Source organism: Epargyreus clarus, unplaced genomic scaffold (assembly GCF_041222505.1).
Source record: "Epargyreus clarus isolate Ecla_fem2 unplaced genomic scaffold, WU_Ecla_fem_2.2 ptg000004l, whole genome shotgun sequence".
NCBI lineage: Eukaryota > Metazoa > Arthropoda > Insecta > Lepidoptera > Hesperiidae > Epargyreus > Epargyreus clarus.
Genome location: NW_027332212.1, coordinates 15,206,279 through 15,223,367, shown reverse-complemented (window position 1 = coordinate 15,223,367; position 17,089 = coordinate 15,206,279). Strand labels below are relative to the sequence as shown.

The 17,089-nt window shown below is 36.5% G+C and overlaps 1 protein-coding gene across 2 annotated transcripts in view; it reads right to left on the bottom strand.

Annotated features, from left to right (window-relative positions):
- LOC140757670 (uncharacterized) overlaps positions 1–16,268 on the bottom strand; it is a 29,283-nt gene extending 13,015 nt beyond the window's left edge. The window contains exon 1 of one of the 2 annotated variants that reach the window (XM_073093557.1): positions 15,737–16,268. In XM_073093557.1, coding sequence (XP_072949658.1) covers positions 15,737–16,122 — 386 coding nt within the window. In that variant the 5' untranslated portion in view covers positions 16,123–16,268. The remainder of the gene's footprint in view (positions 1–15,736) is intronic. The other variant, XM_073093556.1, reaches the window with a different exon arrangement.
- Positions 16,269–17,089: the final 821 nt, after the last annotated feature.

The window sequence follows — 17,089 nt, the reverse complement described above, 5'->3', positions numbered from 1 at the left end:
ATTTTTTGTTAGTTCATCCCCATAGATAAGTATTCATCCCCTATATTTCAAAGTTATTGCAAATTTGATGGCCATGAGAATAAGGTACTTCACAAGTGACAATTTGATTACAGGATAATTTCAGTTTAATGGTGCGGCAATTGATCAATGATCTAATCTAATGGCCTATGAGTCAGCTCGCTCCTGACCGTTCGACATATTCTAGAACGTGACGCTCTTGGAATATAACAATTTAGTGCTTGGAATTATTCAACGGTACATTGACCTTATGATTAATCTGGTCAGATTTTTTTGACATTTACAAAACAAGTCAGCTCGTAAGTATAAGTATACTTATTTTGTGAATGGATAAATTATTTATTTATTATAGGGTCCTTTTGTTGTGAATACCTTATTAACTTTTAATGCCCAATTTTGAGAATTTTTAACTACCTATGTGTACTTTACGAACACTTAACATGAATTTACGGAACTTGGTAATTTAGACTTAATTAAGATTGTTTATCTAGAAGATTATCTGTGAAAGTATCAGTGAAAGTGATACGTAAGTATTACCTTTTAGTAAATGCCTGTAGTCTTTTCTAAGTAATACAACTTCATTAAACTTCTCATCATATGTAAGAAGCACGTCAATTATGCTCAAAGCAAGAACACATAAATGATGAGCATTGAGGTAATCTTGCGTCTGATGCGTAAGGACTCGATTTACATAAACATTATAAGATCATGTAATGTTACGTTGCGCGTAATATGAAATAGTAGTTCGTTGCCATTACAATGTTATGAATATTCATTACATTCTTAATTTATGGTATTTCATATGTTTTTAATTTAATTAATTAAATTAAACAATTTGTTCATCTTTTGTTCAAGAATGTTTTAAACAAAAATTGATGTACCTATATAACCGAGACGTTTATCTTTTAGCAAGTGGTCACTCCAGGACTAACTGTGTATTTAATTAAGTAAATCTAATTAACCATGATTATGACTATTTCATTCCTAAAGATAACTACAATTATGTTAATAATTTCCTTCCAATGCAAAAGTGACATTTGCCGCATCCTATAGTCGGCGAAAAGAAATTATGGGGACGCTAATTTAGGTTCAAAGCTATTCCTATAAAATTACATTTTACATAATATTGCATTACATATAATATGAAAAACATGATTTTGCCACCACCTAGACTCACTTCCCAATGTCCCGGTACGCTATATGTAAGGCTCTATCTATTTTTATATGACTTGAAATTTTATATAAGTTACAATACGTACTTTTTTATAAAACACTAGCTGACCCGGAAAATGTTGTGTTGTGTTGCTATGTTAAGTTAAATGTTAAAAGTTAACAATCCTTATCACTTAGGGTATGAAAAATCGATAGTAGCCGATTCACAGACCTACTGAATATGCAAATAAAATTTGGTGTAAATCGCTACAGCCGTTTCGCAGGAGTACGATAACTAACATTGTGAGTTGTGACACGAGAATTTTATATATAAAACATTATAAGTATTATATCACACTAAAACTATAAGTTTAGTTCAGCGTGTGTGACTAAAGTTGCATTTTATTATTCATGGCTTGTCTAAAATAAACTTCTATCGCCCCAGATTCCGAAGCTGGGCCGACACGGTGCCCTTTGACCACGCGCCCTTGACATGCGACAAGATAGACCATATGATGCAGTACCTATTCTGGGACGTCCCGACATCACGTTTTTTTATGAAATAATCATACAAAATTGAATAACTTGACTATCATTTAATGTACAGTTATGTATTTTAGCGTATTCGGAACACATACAACGCTTTGAAACTAAGTTGGGTGCTTACAATATATTTGTTAATTACACTATTTAATCATTTTCACACACTGCAACTAAAGAGCTTGTTTGCTTCAAGTTTAAATTAAAAATAAAAAAGACACTTAATAAAAAGTTATGGTCATGTTAATTATAATTACAAAGTTAAGACACTGTCGCTATAGAAATATTTATTTCACAGTATACAGGGTGAATTTTTCAAACGGGCCTTCAGGGCCAAATCCGAAACTATAAGGATTAGCGAAAAATGCTGAAAGGAGTTACGAGGCCGATTTTGATAAAAACTCAAACTGCATCATTACTTTTTTAAAATATTTTTTTCCCTAGCCGGGAATCGAACGAGTTCATTTTGAAAAAAAATACACCCTCTATATTATTCCACTATCTGATAGTGTTTCTCATAAGGATCAAAATCTGGGAAGTAATGATAAATGACAAACTAAAGGACAACCCTCAATTTTAAGAAAATACATATTTTTTCATATTAATTTGGCAGTTAAGTTCCCGCCATTCATCAATTTAAACATTTCGCGTATTAACAATTTTTTTGGCTCAATGCTTCAAATCATTCGAAATGGTGGTTTTGTTCTTCAAGAACTCATATTTTTATGTCCGACTTAGTTAAGGTTACTTTTAGGACTATTATAATAGATTTAACTTGCTATGGGCGGAGTTTCGTTTAATACAGATGTAAAATTGACAATTTGCGAGAAAGTCTTTTTCGAGTCAAACCTGAGTGATAACTGAACAAAGAGATATAGAAAATCATATTAACTGTTTAAACAATAAAAAAATATTATTTAATCACTTATCTATTTTTATTAAAAAATAAATCTTAAAAACGGCGGTAATTTATTTGCCAAACTATTACTTTCTCATACTAAGCCGTATGTCACGGTTATAACATCGAATAATTAGTTGATTAACCGACAAATTCTTCAATGGTATGACTTATGTATGATTCTAAAGAATTATACATAAATCATTTGTTATGTATAATCTTTAAGGATTAGTATGGCAATGTATGGAAAAATATGTATTTTCTTCAAAATTTTCCTTTTCCTTTAATTTGTTACATAACATTACTTCCCAGAATTTGATTCGTATAAGCGACACTATCAGATGGTGGAATAATATAGAGGGTGTAATTTTTTTTGAAAATGAACTCGTTCGATTCCCGGCTAAGGAAAAAGATATTTTAAAAAACTAACGATGCAGTTTTAGTTTTTATCAAAATCGGCCTCGTAACTCCTTTCAGCATTTTTCGCTAATCCCAATAGTTTCGGATTTGGCCCTGAAGGCCCGTTTGAAAAATTCACCCTGTATATTCAAATATCTCATTAAGTTTTTTTCAAATATCAAACTAATATTTATGTTTTTGATACAAGAATATTCCTATGTCTGGCAGTAGTTATACAAAATGAGAAACTTTTTCAATTCTTCTAACTTCTTAAGTTCAGTCCCATATTTAGTAGAGCATGTCCCAACCCAAGCTGTATGATGGTGGCACTAACAACGTGACCGTCGCCCGCCTAGGAAGCCGAACAAACGCTAAGTGCACATGCATCGATACAACACACGGCCTTCCCAATCCGCTTTGCTTTAGTTCACTTTGTGTCGTGACGCTCGACATTTTTACTACTTATATAAATCATGTTTCTCGACACGTGTCTGTGTTCGAAATTTGTCAACTTAAGTATCTACAAAGAATATTAGGCGTAGAGTTAATAGGTGTCGTTTCTTATCGTAAAATGTATTTTAAAGTTTATCTGGGATTTATTTTTCCTCTGAACGGAGACCGATGCCGGGTAACAGTCTCCTTTGAAAGGGAGTAAGGATCTTAGGTCATATTCCATCGCGCTGGCCAAGTGCGAATTGGTAGACTTTATACATCTTTGTGAAACTTGTTTAAATAACTTTCAGGCATATACGTCTCTTTACCTAGTTTTCCTTTACTGCTAAAAAAAGTTATAATGAATTTCTAAAACGCTCATAACTTTGAAAAATCAGAGATGGGCGCCTAGAATTCGAACCTTGGACCTCCGATTTAATGGCCTCCTTTTAAACCACTAGGCTATCACTGGTTCTATCAAGGCAGTCTTAAGTATGATAAAATTTGATCTTAGTCCTCATATGAAGCGATATTTTTTGATTCAAGCAACTAGGACTCTTCGATTTTGAATAAGTTACGCATGCTCATTAAAAGTCAGGTGTGCCGCAAACCAGTTTGCATGATTTATACATAAAAATACCACAAAATCAAGAATGTTGCTCATCGAAGGATCGGAAGATCCAGTCAGTAATACTTATACAATACGCACAATAGCGGGCCGGGTGCGGCTGGCCGCCGCGATTGTTCGCCCATAACAACCCGGACACGAAGCGGTCACCTATCCGCTGGTCACTCATGCGTTATACTTGAGCTGATCTGCAGATTTTGAATACATGAAGTGGTAGAACCATCTGTGGTTCGACTCCGGCGGCATCACCGTCACACCTATTTCTGCGTAATTACAGCAGTATTAAGCGCTGCTGTGTTCTGGTTTGAAGGGTGTGACAAGGAAGACATGCTTTTTAGATACTTTCTACCTTAGTCCTCAGGGGTAATGGCCGAACTCAGGTGTACAGATGTCCAGTACACCATCAGGTGGACGATGGTCCTATATTATACAAAGGTAATAAAGAATCAATAATGCTCAACACACACATACGGGAACAATAGATTTTTTCCTGTTTCATGGACACACAAATTGTTTTCAAAATATCAGTCTTATAGAAGGTTTACTGTTTGTGCGAGTTATATAAACTACTGCAAAATCAAAATTTGAAGTTGATGTGAAATCAAGTGAATGATCATGTACAAGTCATACAGTTCAAGTTCAAAGGAAAGTTTTCAAAAGTGAAACCGAGTTTGGAGCGAGTGATCACGATCGCTACAAGAATGATTAATGGCATCACGGTAGACGTGGCCCGACATACCACATCGGAACTGAAACCGTTTTCATTCATATATACCATATCGATACGATATATGCGCGTTTACCCAAACGCTAGATAGATATACGAGTATCTAGCGTTTGGGTGAACGCTGTAACAAGATTAACGAATAAACAAAAGAATTTTTACTTAACACTCAGTAATATGAGAAAGACGCGAAGTGACAGAAATTGAATGTGAGTTAAAATTTCGTATATATTTGTATATATACAGTTTGTGAATTATAATTCACAAACTGTTACTGTGCCTACCAACTCCACATTGGTATTAAGCTACTTATCTGATAATTCTGATATCAGAAAACTGTTTTCATATCGATGTGAAAACCGAATATCGTTTGTGTAGCCGTTTTCTTGTGACTGAAAACGAGCATACCTTTATATCACGATGATCTCACAGATAATCGTATCATGTAACGAACTCATCCAATTGTTTCATTATCAAATTATAATGATTACGACGAAGATCGCGTGACGAGACAATTGCTCTGCGCTTGACATTGCGTCGTGAGCCCGTGACGGCGTGTTTAACTGCTTGTTTATTTGTTATTGTTATTCATAACAATGCTATTGTTTGGGCACTGTTATATTTTTACTACCTCTATACCCATTCATACATTATTCAGGGATATCAATACTAATTGGTGCTAGTAAAGCAAACAACGATGACGATATTTTCGTAGCAAAAGTAAAATTTGTTACGTACCTACTTGAGCTTTCATATGAAAGGCGTTAGACACGAATGTTGATTTAAGTATTTATTGAAATAAGTTACTTTCGTTACAAAAGTTCGTCGTTACAAATGTTCAAAAACTTAATCATAAGTTGTTTTACAAAGTTGGTTGTAATATTCATGATTTAAGACTTTCAAAAGTTTGACGACGTATTAGTCACAAACCACTAACCTAACCTAAGCAACTTCATAGTACACTCGGTTATTATTTTGCATGAAAAAGATTTAAATAGCAGTTAGGTACACATCTGCTGCTGATTGTCAGTAAAAATAAGGCTTTAGATAAAATTGAATAGTAAGATAATTATAGGTAAAAATGTTAAGGGTTTACATGTCCATCAAATAGTCAGTAAGTATTTTATTCCGATGAAAAGTCTGGTAACAAATAGTGGGAAATAGTTACGAATATCCACGGGCCTGTTAAAAACAAAGCTATTTTAAACTAAAAAGTGGAATACCGTAAGAAAAAAATGTATAGCTGTTAGAGAACAATTTAGCGTTCTTACAGACAATTTGTTTGGCCTCGCTAACTTCTATACTTCTACAGCGACTAACTGCTGACTAAAAATAGTCACAGCTATTTTATTAATGACCAAATTGCTGCCACTTTAAGTGTAAGTTTTCGCTTCCATCTGAGGACTCTTGATATACTGTTGTAAATGTCAGAAACTTTGAAAGTAAAGCATTTAATCTCTTACCTAAAATATAATTTCGTGTCGTCAGCAACAACTACGTTTTGGGATTTTCGTATAATCAGGCGATTTACGTTAGTCAGGTAATGTAAAGATTTTAAAGGCCCTCAAATAAGTCGCAAAATTGCATTTTATGTGATGCTTTTATTTTATAGAGTGGCGGTGTGTATGTGCGCTTATTATATAATAGACGTTTAGTGACTAACACGAAATACAAATCCGAAGTTTCGGATTGAAATTTTCGTGTCAATCGTAAAAGATAATCATTCTGATAAATACCTCGAAGTCCATTCTTGAAGTTTCTTTGTAACGAAATGTTTAAAAATTGAGCCATAAAAACATAGCCGTAGTAATATGCCGTGTCTATTCCATAAGCGGTAGTAAACGATTCGCTGTACCTAGAATTCCTTTCTATTCGTGGCCCTGAAAGTATGACTTGACTAGCCTCCACAGTTTACTGAATAATAGACTAACATTGACCATGTGAACTACCATTCTGTCCTCGTCAAAATATCGATTTTGTTAAAATTAAATATTTATAGACCATGGGCATATGCATAATAATCTATGGAAGTATTCTCTATGTATAGTGCCCATTGTCGCAGTTGTTGCAATGATGTTAAAATGAGGTTTAGAGCAATCCATCATACTGGCCATATGCAGTTGGGTAGAATACACACTTTTGAAAAATGTATGCACCTTCCCCACGATGTTTTCCTCCTCAATTAAAGTACATGACAATTATTTTCCATCAAGCTATTGTTATAAGTGACCCTCTATAATTAATAGTAACCTTTACCTATCCAATAATAGCGTAGGGTTATGTTTATTTATAGGTAACACATGTCTGACTACTACCTTATATAATAAAATAGGTTTAATTACCTAAGTATATTCTACGAATGACGTTTTTATTAAATAAATGTTATGAGATGTATTCAAACAAAATACCAAATTATACCAATTCGAGATATATGAATAAGAAATTATAAAGTTAAAATGAGAGCCTAATTTTATTATTGTGGTAATCGATTAGTTCACTCGATTACTTATAAATATTCGTTTCTTTCTTATAAACAACTGATTCGATACGGTTGATAATAATATCATCTTATTTCTCACATATTTCTGTATTACCAACACAAATAAATTAAAATGCCTGAAATGTCAGCCTTAATATTAAGTATGTTCAAATGTTTACGATGTTACAGCTCGTAACTAATGAATAAAAATACTTATGTGCAACAAAGTGAGTCATCAATACAAAAGCCCTTTCTGCAAGGCCGGTAATAAATATAAGTAAGTACCTACACAGGCCTAAGTCACGGTACAGATATATAGATCCTTATACTGTGCCTAAGTAGTTATATGGGTTTTATTTTTATGCTTAAAAACTTGTTGAGTGTTCATCATCATCATCATCATCAACCCATTACTGTCCCACTGCTGGGCACGGGTCTCCTCTCATAATGAGAAGGATTAGGCCATAGTCCACCGCGCTGGCCAAGTGCGTATTGGTAGACTTCACATACCTTTGAGATTTTTTTTTTTTAATAAATCTCTCTGGTATGCAGGTTTCCTCACGATGTTTTCCTTCACCGTTTAGCAAGTGATAATTAATTTCTAATACGCACATAACTTTGAAAAATCAGAGGTGCGTGGGATTTGAACCTCGGACCCCTCGATCGAGAGGCCGAGTTTATTAACCACTAGGCTATCACTGCTTCAGTGTTGAGTGTTATCTTTAACCAATTTCATTGGTGCCATGAAAATGTAGACGACTCTACAAAAGAAATACGATACACGACCCATTTATCCTAAAAATATGGAGTTTCTGCGAAAGAATTTTGAAATGGAGGTCAAAGCTGCATTGATAACATAATTTCAACTAAAATATATCATTTAGTATTGTATTCAATTTTTTACTTATTTTTTTAAACAGTTGGAATCAACATCACCTCATGCCTAAAATAGACTATCGCTCTTTATTATATTGCTCATACATACAATCTACAGCCTTAGTTTTCCTAACAACAATATTACTAACCGCCTCTAATCTACCAGTTGTTGCTAGCGCGGCGTCTCATTACGAATGCATGGTCGGTGGCCACCGGTCATTACGGTCTACATTATTCAGGCGCGTCCTTGTGGTCTGTAGGCCTCCGCCCGTGTGGGGATTACTAAACAATCAACACTTTCGTCACACCGTCCAGTGGGCAGTGGAATAAACTAAACTCTCACTTTTATTTTTTAACGTGCACCAAATTTAATAGATTTTTACGTGAAATTATACGTAGGTATAGGGACAAGTTTATATTGTTTCAGGAACTTCTAAAGCCACGTCCGCATCATTGCCAAACCGTTACAAATGTACCTACTGCACATTCGCTACGAGAATTTCTTTTCAACGTTTTTGTGATTAGAAAAAATATTATGTGATATTTGGGATTAATGACTGAGACTTATGTTAGTGAGTTTGAGTTCTCGATAGTCAATTTTGGAAGGCAGAAACCACACTAACATAATTTTGCGCGTATATTATTGTGCATGACATGGTATAAATATATACTTTACAAATTTATCGCCAATCTTTATTTCCTTTACTAACACACTTTCAAGCTCGTCCGCCGTTTAAATAGATTCGGAAGCGGCGGTAAGGAAGGTGTATGCAATCAGGTACTCCGACCTCCGTGCCTATTTTTTGCGTCTACCGTACATCCGTTATAACTGACGTTTCAATTTAATTATTAGAAGTGCCGTGACTTTAATGTTATTTTCTTTCATACTTATAAATAAGTTATTCATCATACAGTATGGAATACATACAACTTATATAGAGGTTTCGAAGAAGTAAGGTGAGGAAGCACTACATATTATAAATTATAATATGTAACCTAACCTAACCTTTTGTTTTTTCCTGAAGGGGGAAACCTTCAAACGGTACCCGACGACGTGGGAGCGACGCCGGGTTATGTGGGATTTTTACCGCACTAAAACCCCCCCGGTGGCCGTCCTCAGCGCTTGGTGGAAAACTCCGGGATCTCCAATGGAACACAACCGGAGTCCTCCGAGCGCGATGCCCCTGTCGGGCTCTGCCCTGGGTGGAGCACTTTACGCTCCTCCCGCACACCTGGTGTTTACGACGGCATGCGACCACACATACCGCCGTTCTTCCCGGGGTTGCTCTCCGGACGGTTCGAGCTCCCACTCTTGCCGCCGGCAACCCCGGAAGCCCCCTTTTTAGTCGCCTAACTTAACACGTTAGCTGCGGAACGCGGCTTAAAACACCTCGTCCATGTCTGGTCGTTATAGCGGTAAGAAAAAACTTTAACTTCTCTGTGGTGCGAGAGGCATAACTTCCGTCTGGTTCAGTGTAGGAGAGTGATAACTATATGTTTGTGATGTGCTACTGATTCCTAGTTCTATGGTACACCAACCTAATGTCGGGTTTGTTAGACCTCGTACCGCACTGAACAAATAATAATGCTAACACAGTGCGGAACGAGGTTCCTAACGCCTCGTTTCCCCACGCACCTCGTACCGCACCCCACGCTAGCTTCACGTGGTTAGTGTTGTGCAACGCAGTCGAGGCTGCGTAGCGACGAAGTAGGACCGCTGTCTTTATGTTGAAAATTATCATGTCGAAACGTTGCCGAAAAAAGTTGATCATGGAGGAAGATGAAGAAAAACCGGTTGAAAAATCTGAGCCAGAATCAGAATACAGGAAGATATTTCAAAAACAGGTAAGTCACAAATATACTCTGTCTAGGTGAAAGTCCAGTAGTGAGACTTGGCAGGCTAGGCGTATATACGTATAGTAAGAAATTACATTATAGATAATTACGTTTCCTGTTATGGTTCAAACAAAAGTTAAGCAGCTACATTATTGATATAGGAAACGTAGGCAAAATCGTTACCGAGTATTCCGATTACTCTTTACCCTAATCTACTCGCTCCTACTTTTCAGAATCCACTGCAAAGAAAGCACATCATCCGATAAGGGTCCAAAGAAGAAGAGATGTGTCGGATGCTACGAAAAACTCCGCACATTCTTGACATGTCGTGAGGCAGACAGAAAAACCAAAAAAAAAATCTCACGGAATGCACTGTTTGCAAAAAACCTTATTGTCTGAAATGTTTCAATGAAAAACATCCATAACTTTTCCCCTTTTTGTATTCATTCTGTCCATAACGTTGATAAATAAAAACAATAAAATAAAATCGATATTTATTTTCCCATCACTAAATTATATGGAAACCTGCCATTTTTCAGTGCGGTCCGAGGTGCATTAGACCCATATTTTATTTTACCCATAGAATCTAAAGTAACGAATTTAACCAAGGGCGGCGGCAGTTTTAGGTTAATCAACTCATTGTTAATAATAATCAAGACAAAAGCCGTCGATTTTGTCTTATTTGGCGCCAAAAAAAGGATTTTAGTCTCCTTCGGGCGGTGGGATTTAACACGCCTCGTGCCGCCACAATGTCGGATATAGGACGAGGTTTAAAACAACTCGTAACGCAGTAATGGAAAGTACAGAAAAATCTGTGCCGCAGGGAACGTGTTAACCTAACCTAACCTTCCTACCCACTAGTGGTGTGACGATAGGTAGCACCCCCATGCCACCACAATAGAGCCATTTACTTATCTACCTTTTGGATTTTACTAAGTTTAAATAAATGTTAGCTTTAAAGTTATTTATTACACATTGAACTAAACATAGGTGCTAGACTGCACTTATTAGAGCGTGAATGCAATTTTCACTGTTATCTCGATAGGCCTTGGGTTGCTAATGGGATAGTCTGTTACAGGCCAGGCGTCGTGCGTGAATTAAGGTCAAGTACATCAGGGGCCCTATATCGCATTAATATTAAACAATCTATGATAATAAATCTGTTATGAATTCGTTTACACTTATGTCAAGTAAAAGGTGATAAAACTGACCATCTGTTTCTGCCTTACAAGAAGACGACAGTATTAAGTTTTTTGTTTTGTTCCGATTGGAATATTGTGGAAATGCCAAAATAATTTGAAATAAAAAAAATAGGGTGTTATTAAAAAAAATCGTGGATATATCTTTTTAGCAAACTCTATGGAAACAAGTTATACAGTCCATGTATCTGACCACTCATTAACTTTCCAATGGCGAAATGAAACGCGCGAGGGAAAACTGACCGAAGACAAGCGTGCATTTTGACAGGCGCCTGACGAAAGTCGTCTTAAAGATTCCAATTTTTTGTTATGCTATATGAGTAGCAACTAACAAGTGACTGTCAGCTTCATGTTAAGAAGTCGCCGCAGCTTCTAGACAAATTGATACAACGATTGATTGATATAACGATTGATATAACGATTATTAAATAGGAAGAAGTTCTAAGTTTGCGTTAGCTTGCGTTGCATTAAGTTATATAGTTAGAACACTTATTTGCTGGCAAAAGCTTTTATCGATATGAAATTAAAATTTATAATAATTAACGAGCTTGTAGTCCACTTGACACTGACTGGGCATTACCACCCGCGGACAATGTATGGAAGCAAACCCAAGTAATAAAGCCCTACGATCCTTAAGGTCAACGGTAGATCATATTTCTAAGTACAAAATTATAACGTCTTGTGTGTCTGTGGCACCTTGGAAGGAGAATAAGGCAAAAACAGGTATAGCGGTGGCATCGCTGCGCGCGAATTATCCTGCCTGCGTGCCTGCTCTCGGAAATTTATGGACAGTTTTTTTTGTATACATATTTTTTTTATTAGAGTACGAGTATGCATTCTACCTGATGATAAGTGCCTTCTGCCGTCCATGGACAATGGTAATCAACCCCAGATAAGATCAGAATTCTACCCGAAGTCATCCACAGATGCGGCGCTACCCTTGAGGTCTAAACTGGAATGCTTCGAAAAAGTATATGTCCCTTACCAGTTACCACACCCTTCAAACTACAATACAAGAGCGTTTAACACTGCTGTTATTAGGCAGAAGTAAGTGTAGCAGTGGTGCCGCAGGAGTCGAACTTTCGTTAAGGATTTCAAACGAGGTAAGTATATCTTATGGTACTTAGTTAAAACTTTACTCTAGATTACAATGTAAATATTCATAAAATCTAAATACGTTAATGAAAATCCATAGTTAGTTATCTATTTGCAAACGTGTTCATTATTAATTAAAAAAGTAACATAATCATTAAACACGAAAAAACATAAAACGAATATAGTTTTATAGTTTTGTTTTCATAGTTTTATAATAAAATGCATTTTGCGACGCATTTTTATTCTAGTAGGTTCCTAGTTATGTAAAAAGAAAACCCTTACAATGTACCTTTAATTTTAATGTGATTATCGTTCTAAAAATAATTGTGAAGTAAATTTGAAAACTTTTTTATCTTTGTTAGCCTTTAATAATAGCAGATATGAGCGCGGCTGTTTTGGTATGAAGGGTGTGGTAACGCCGTTACCGTAACGGAGACATACGACATTTGAAGGTGGTAGAACCTTTTATGGTTCGACTCCGGCGGCACCACCGCCACACCTATTTCTACCTAATAACAGCAGTGTTAGGCGCTGCTGTGTGCCGGTTTGAAAGGTGTGGTAAGGGAGACATACTTTTCCGAGGCGTTCCAGCTTAGTCCTCAGGGGTAGCGGCGCATCTGTGGCCGACCTCAGGTAGGAATATCTAATCCTATCTGGGGTTGATTACAGATGTCCATGGGCGGCAGTAGCCACTTACCATCAGGTGGACTGCATGCTCGTCTGCTACCCTTATATTATAAAAAAAAAAAAATACTTTTCCGAGGCATTTGAGCTTAATCCTTAGAGGTAGCGTTGCTTTTGTGGCCGATCGCACGTAGGAATCTCATCTTATTTAGGGTTGATTATAAGTATCCATAAGCGCCAGTAGCCACTTACCATCAGGTAGATTGCATGCTCATCTCCTACTCCTTTATAAGGTATAAAAAAAATATTATAGATATATATTGCGGCGTGATCATCGTTGATTTTTAAAATTTGAATTGGATGTAAGTGTACATCTGCAATCTGAAACTTACAAAGGAGCAGTAAGTAAGTATCTAATCGAAAAAGCTGTGTACATACACTGCATTCTGCAGTACGCTCCGGATGCCTCTCCGCAATGCGTGCTTTTACAAATTTATTTCCGTGCCCAGAGGTATAATTAAATTTGGTACAAAGACTTATCAAACAGAATATAATCATTATATACATAGGCTAAGGTAAAACAGTTTCCCATTTGTTTGTCAAATGATTTTCTTTATTTTTTCTGTTTAGTAACTAGTAGAGAAGCTGCGTGACGGTCAATAAAAATATGGGAAAATACCAGTCGAATTTGACTACTGGTTGAACTGTATATTTCAGTACTTTTTAGGGTTCCGTATTTCTGTTTTGCTTGTCAATCGATATTGTTTTTCTGTAGCTGCTAATGAGCTTTAGTGCTATCAATAAAAATGTCCTAAAATTTTCTTTAGTGATTATGATTGAATTTCGACCACTAGATAAGAATTTATTAATACCCTCTTTTTAGTAGTATACAGATTATAAGGACCTATATAGGAAAACCCGTAAATAATATTTAAAACGATTGTAAGCTAAATATAGTAACTAAAGATAAGGGAATGATCCTGTTTTTATAAATAATTCGCTATTTTTTTAAACTTTAATCCAAGAATATAAATAGTTTAGTGCACAATAGATTTACCTTTCACATGCGCATTCAGATACGAGTGCCGTTGAAGGACGTAATACGACGGACTTTGAAGTAGTGTTTTGTGTAATTTTTTATGTTTCTCTTTTATCAAGCTAAGCTGTTGATGGTAACAAACTCTACATAGAACCACCTGAAGCCTATCAAAGACGTACTGTCACTTTGAAGGACTAAGTCAACCGGTATTATCCATCCACCGAGACACAACCACTGCTTCATGCTAGAAAAAGGTATGGTGATAGTACTCTAGTCGAAAAAAAAACCGTTGTACAACCTTAAAGATTTTTTAAATGTTATTTGCATCGATTTCGGTTCATACAATTTCAGAAATGTAAATTTTCATCGTATGAATCATATAATGACATGCATTATGTATAAGCAGTTATTATATAAGAAGGTAAATAAGATTAAGAACATTAATTTGGGACTTGGGTGAGTGTCTACCTTTTATCCAACTGTCCTGGTAACACAATAATTATGTAAGTGCTTAAATAATCATCAAAATACTTACTTAAGTACAGTGAATTTTGTAGAAACCAAAGATTGATTAACGTGTTTCACTTCTTGGCGCAAGTTAAGAGTGGAAAATCTATCGTTAGATACAGCTGCCAAGATCAGATAAAGTAAGCCTCAGATTGAAAACCGTGAAAACTGCTACATGTATTGCACTGTTACGGTTTCGTACTCAAAGGGAGAAATCTCGACCCTATTTTGTTTTTTTTTTATTATTATTATATAGCAATAACAGAGGAGCATGAAGTCCACCTGGTGGTAAGTGGTTACTGCCGATATCTCCAGATAAAATTAGGTTCCTTCCTGAGTGAAGAAGAAAAATATAAAAAATAGAACGAAAAAAATTGGTACGACGAAACACCCAGGTGGAAGGCATCTTATTAGAAAAAAATCAAAACGCGCATACTAAGTCGCGGAAAATAGCTAGTTTTTAATTAACACCATAAATATGACATAAGTACATACTCGTAAATTTTGTATGTGAACAACATATTTTGCGGTGATGTGTTTTTATATCAAGTGGAGGGTAAGGGAAAACTTTTACGAGGCTTACGTACTTAGTACTCTGACAAAGCAACAGAAGAGGTGCACTTTGCGACCTACAATATAATAAAAAAAATTTATTATCGTAGTCCTACGAAAAGAAAATGTATTCAAAGCTCTATAAAGCAGAGCTTTATCAAAAATATACTCACAGTAATTAGGTCTTCTATCTATCATAATTATCGTAATCAAATTGTACGAAAGTCTGTTTCTGCAAATGGACTACGAGATACAAATTATAACAGGAAGAAGAAGACATTGACCTCCATCTGATCAAGTTTTAGGCAAACCTATCAATGGAAACTTGAACCGTAAACAAGTCTGCAAAAGTTATGGTTACAATAATCGCAAAGACAGTCATCATCGTTTCAATCGCAATTGTAAACAAGCGACATTTGCTAATGGTAAATATTCGGGAACTCGGCAACGACTGCACTTGACGGAACGGAAAGTTTGTAAACTTTGCGGAAAATTCAGCACTGTAGCATAAGTGATACTTTGACTGAACTGTTCAGCTTTACTGAATGTAATAATAATTTTTATTAGCTGACTTAACGTGGCATTTACAACCGGAATTATTGTAAGTTTTATCACTAAATAACCTACACGTTACGACGATTAACTGTGATTGTAAATAATCAATCAATCATTTAATAATGAGTTATTAATCTCCGGCTTACTCTAGAAGGAACGTAAAATTTAAAATTATTTACTCACTATGTCTCGATGAGTTCGCAGTTGAGTAGTAGCTTCCCTGGGCCCAGCTCCACCACCGCGACCGTCTGGTCGTGGTAGTAGATCATCCGGAGGGTATCATTGCCGACCCTTCGCCCCGTGTATGGCTTCACGCCGGCCGCAGGCTCCCGGCGCTCCGCATCTTCGGACCTCGCTCCCACATTGCCCACGAATCCCGCGAGAGACCAGCTGGCGGGAAAACTGAACACGAAAGGCTTCGCCGACGCGGTCTGCGGCGACGAGACTGCTATGCAACATATCACAAAGACTGATAAAAGGGATTTAAGGAGTCCATCCGCTAAGGGAGCGCCACGGGTGAGGGCCTCGCGCGCGGAGCGCACCGCACTCAAAAGTCTTCGGAACGACATGTCTACGATCACGCGTCGTCCATGACGCGCGCGCGGGCCGGTGCTCTGTCGCGAACTGCTCGGCTGCGACGCTATGGATGCCACTTTCTTCGCTCGTGACGTCAGCTCTGACGGTGTGTGAATTTCACTCGGCCGCTGCTTGCCCGCAGGCCGCTGCGATAGCCGCTTCAAAATTCATGAGGAAATCGTTAGAATGTTAATAAGGAACTGGAGTCGACCTGCGGGTGCCGCGCCGGCTTCCGCGTAGACCTTTGGGTAGAGAGCCAATGCATGTACAATACATCAATAGTGCATTTTCCTTATTTAAGGAATTATCTTCTGAACCCGTGCATGGTTATAAGCAGCAATAAATATTTTAATAGGTCTCAATCAGTTCGGAACACTTGCATCTAATTGACTGTTTAAAGATATAGGTGAGTAGTTCAAGTGTCACTGTGAAGTTGTGCGTAAGAGCGCGCTACATGTTAGATATGCAATTAGATATAACTAAATGAAACAAAGCAATTCATATCGACAACCTTGTCATTTCAAAACCGTAGAAAACTAAGCGAAATCACTCAAGATCGTTAGATCCGGTAATGTAAAGCGAAATGCGTCAATAGTCAATTCATTACCTAAAAACTGCCATGAGTATGTACGTAATTAACTTTATAGTTACTCTACAATTTACTGAATGATTGGCTCAGGTGAAAGTCGTTAGGTAATCTGTCATCGGAAAACATTAAGCGTAATTCATTAAGGCATATGCCAGTAACAAATCAGTGTCAGGAATATTAAATTTATAATATTTATTAGCCTGAAAATAAAACTAAGTAACTGTCACTTCCAATTTATTTGTTCAGTCGTAAAAGCCTACTACTACTACCTGGGATCGATCCGAAAAAATGTATTAGGTACGAAGACTCACATTTGTTAATTAATATAAAAACATAAAATCCGACTGCTTAAGTATACCTATAGTCTACAA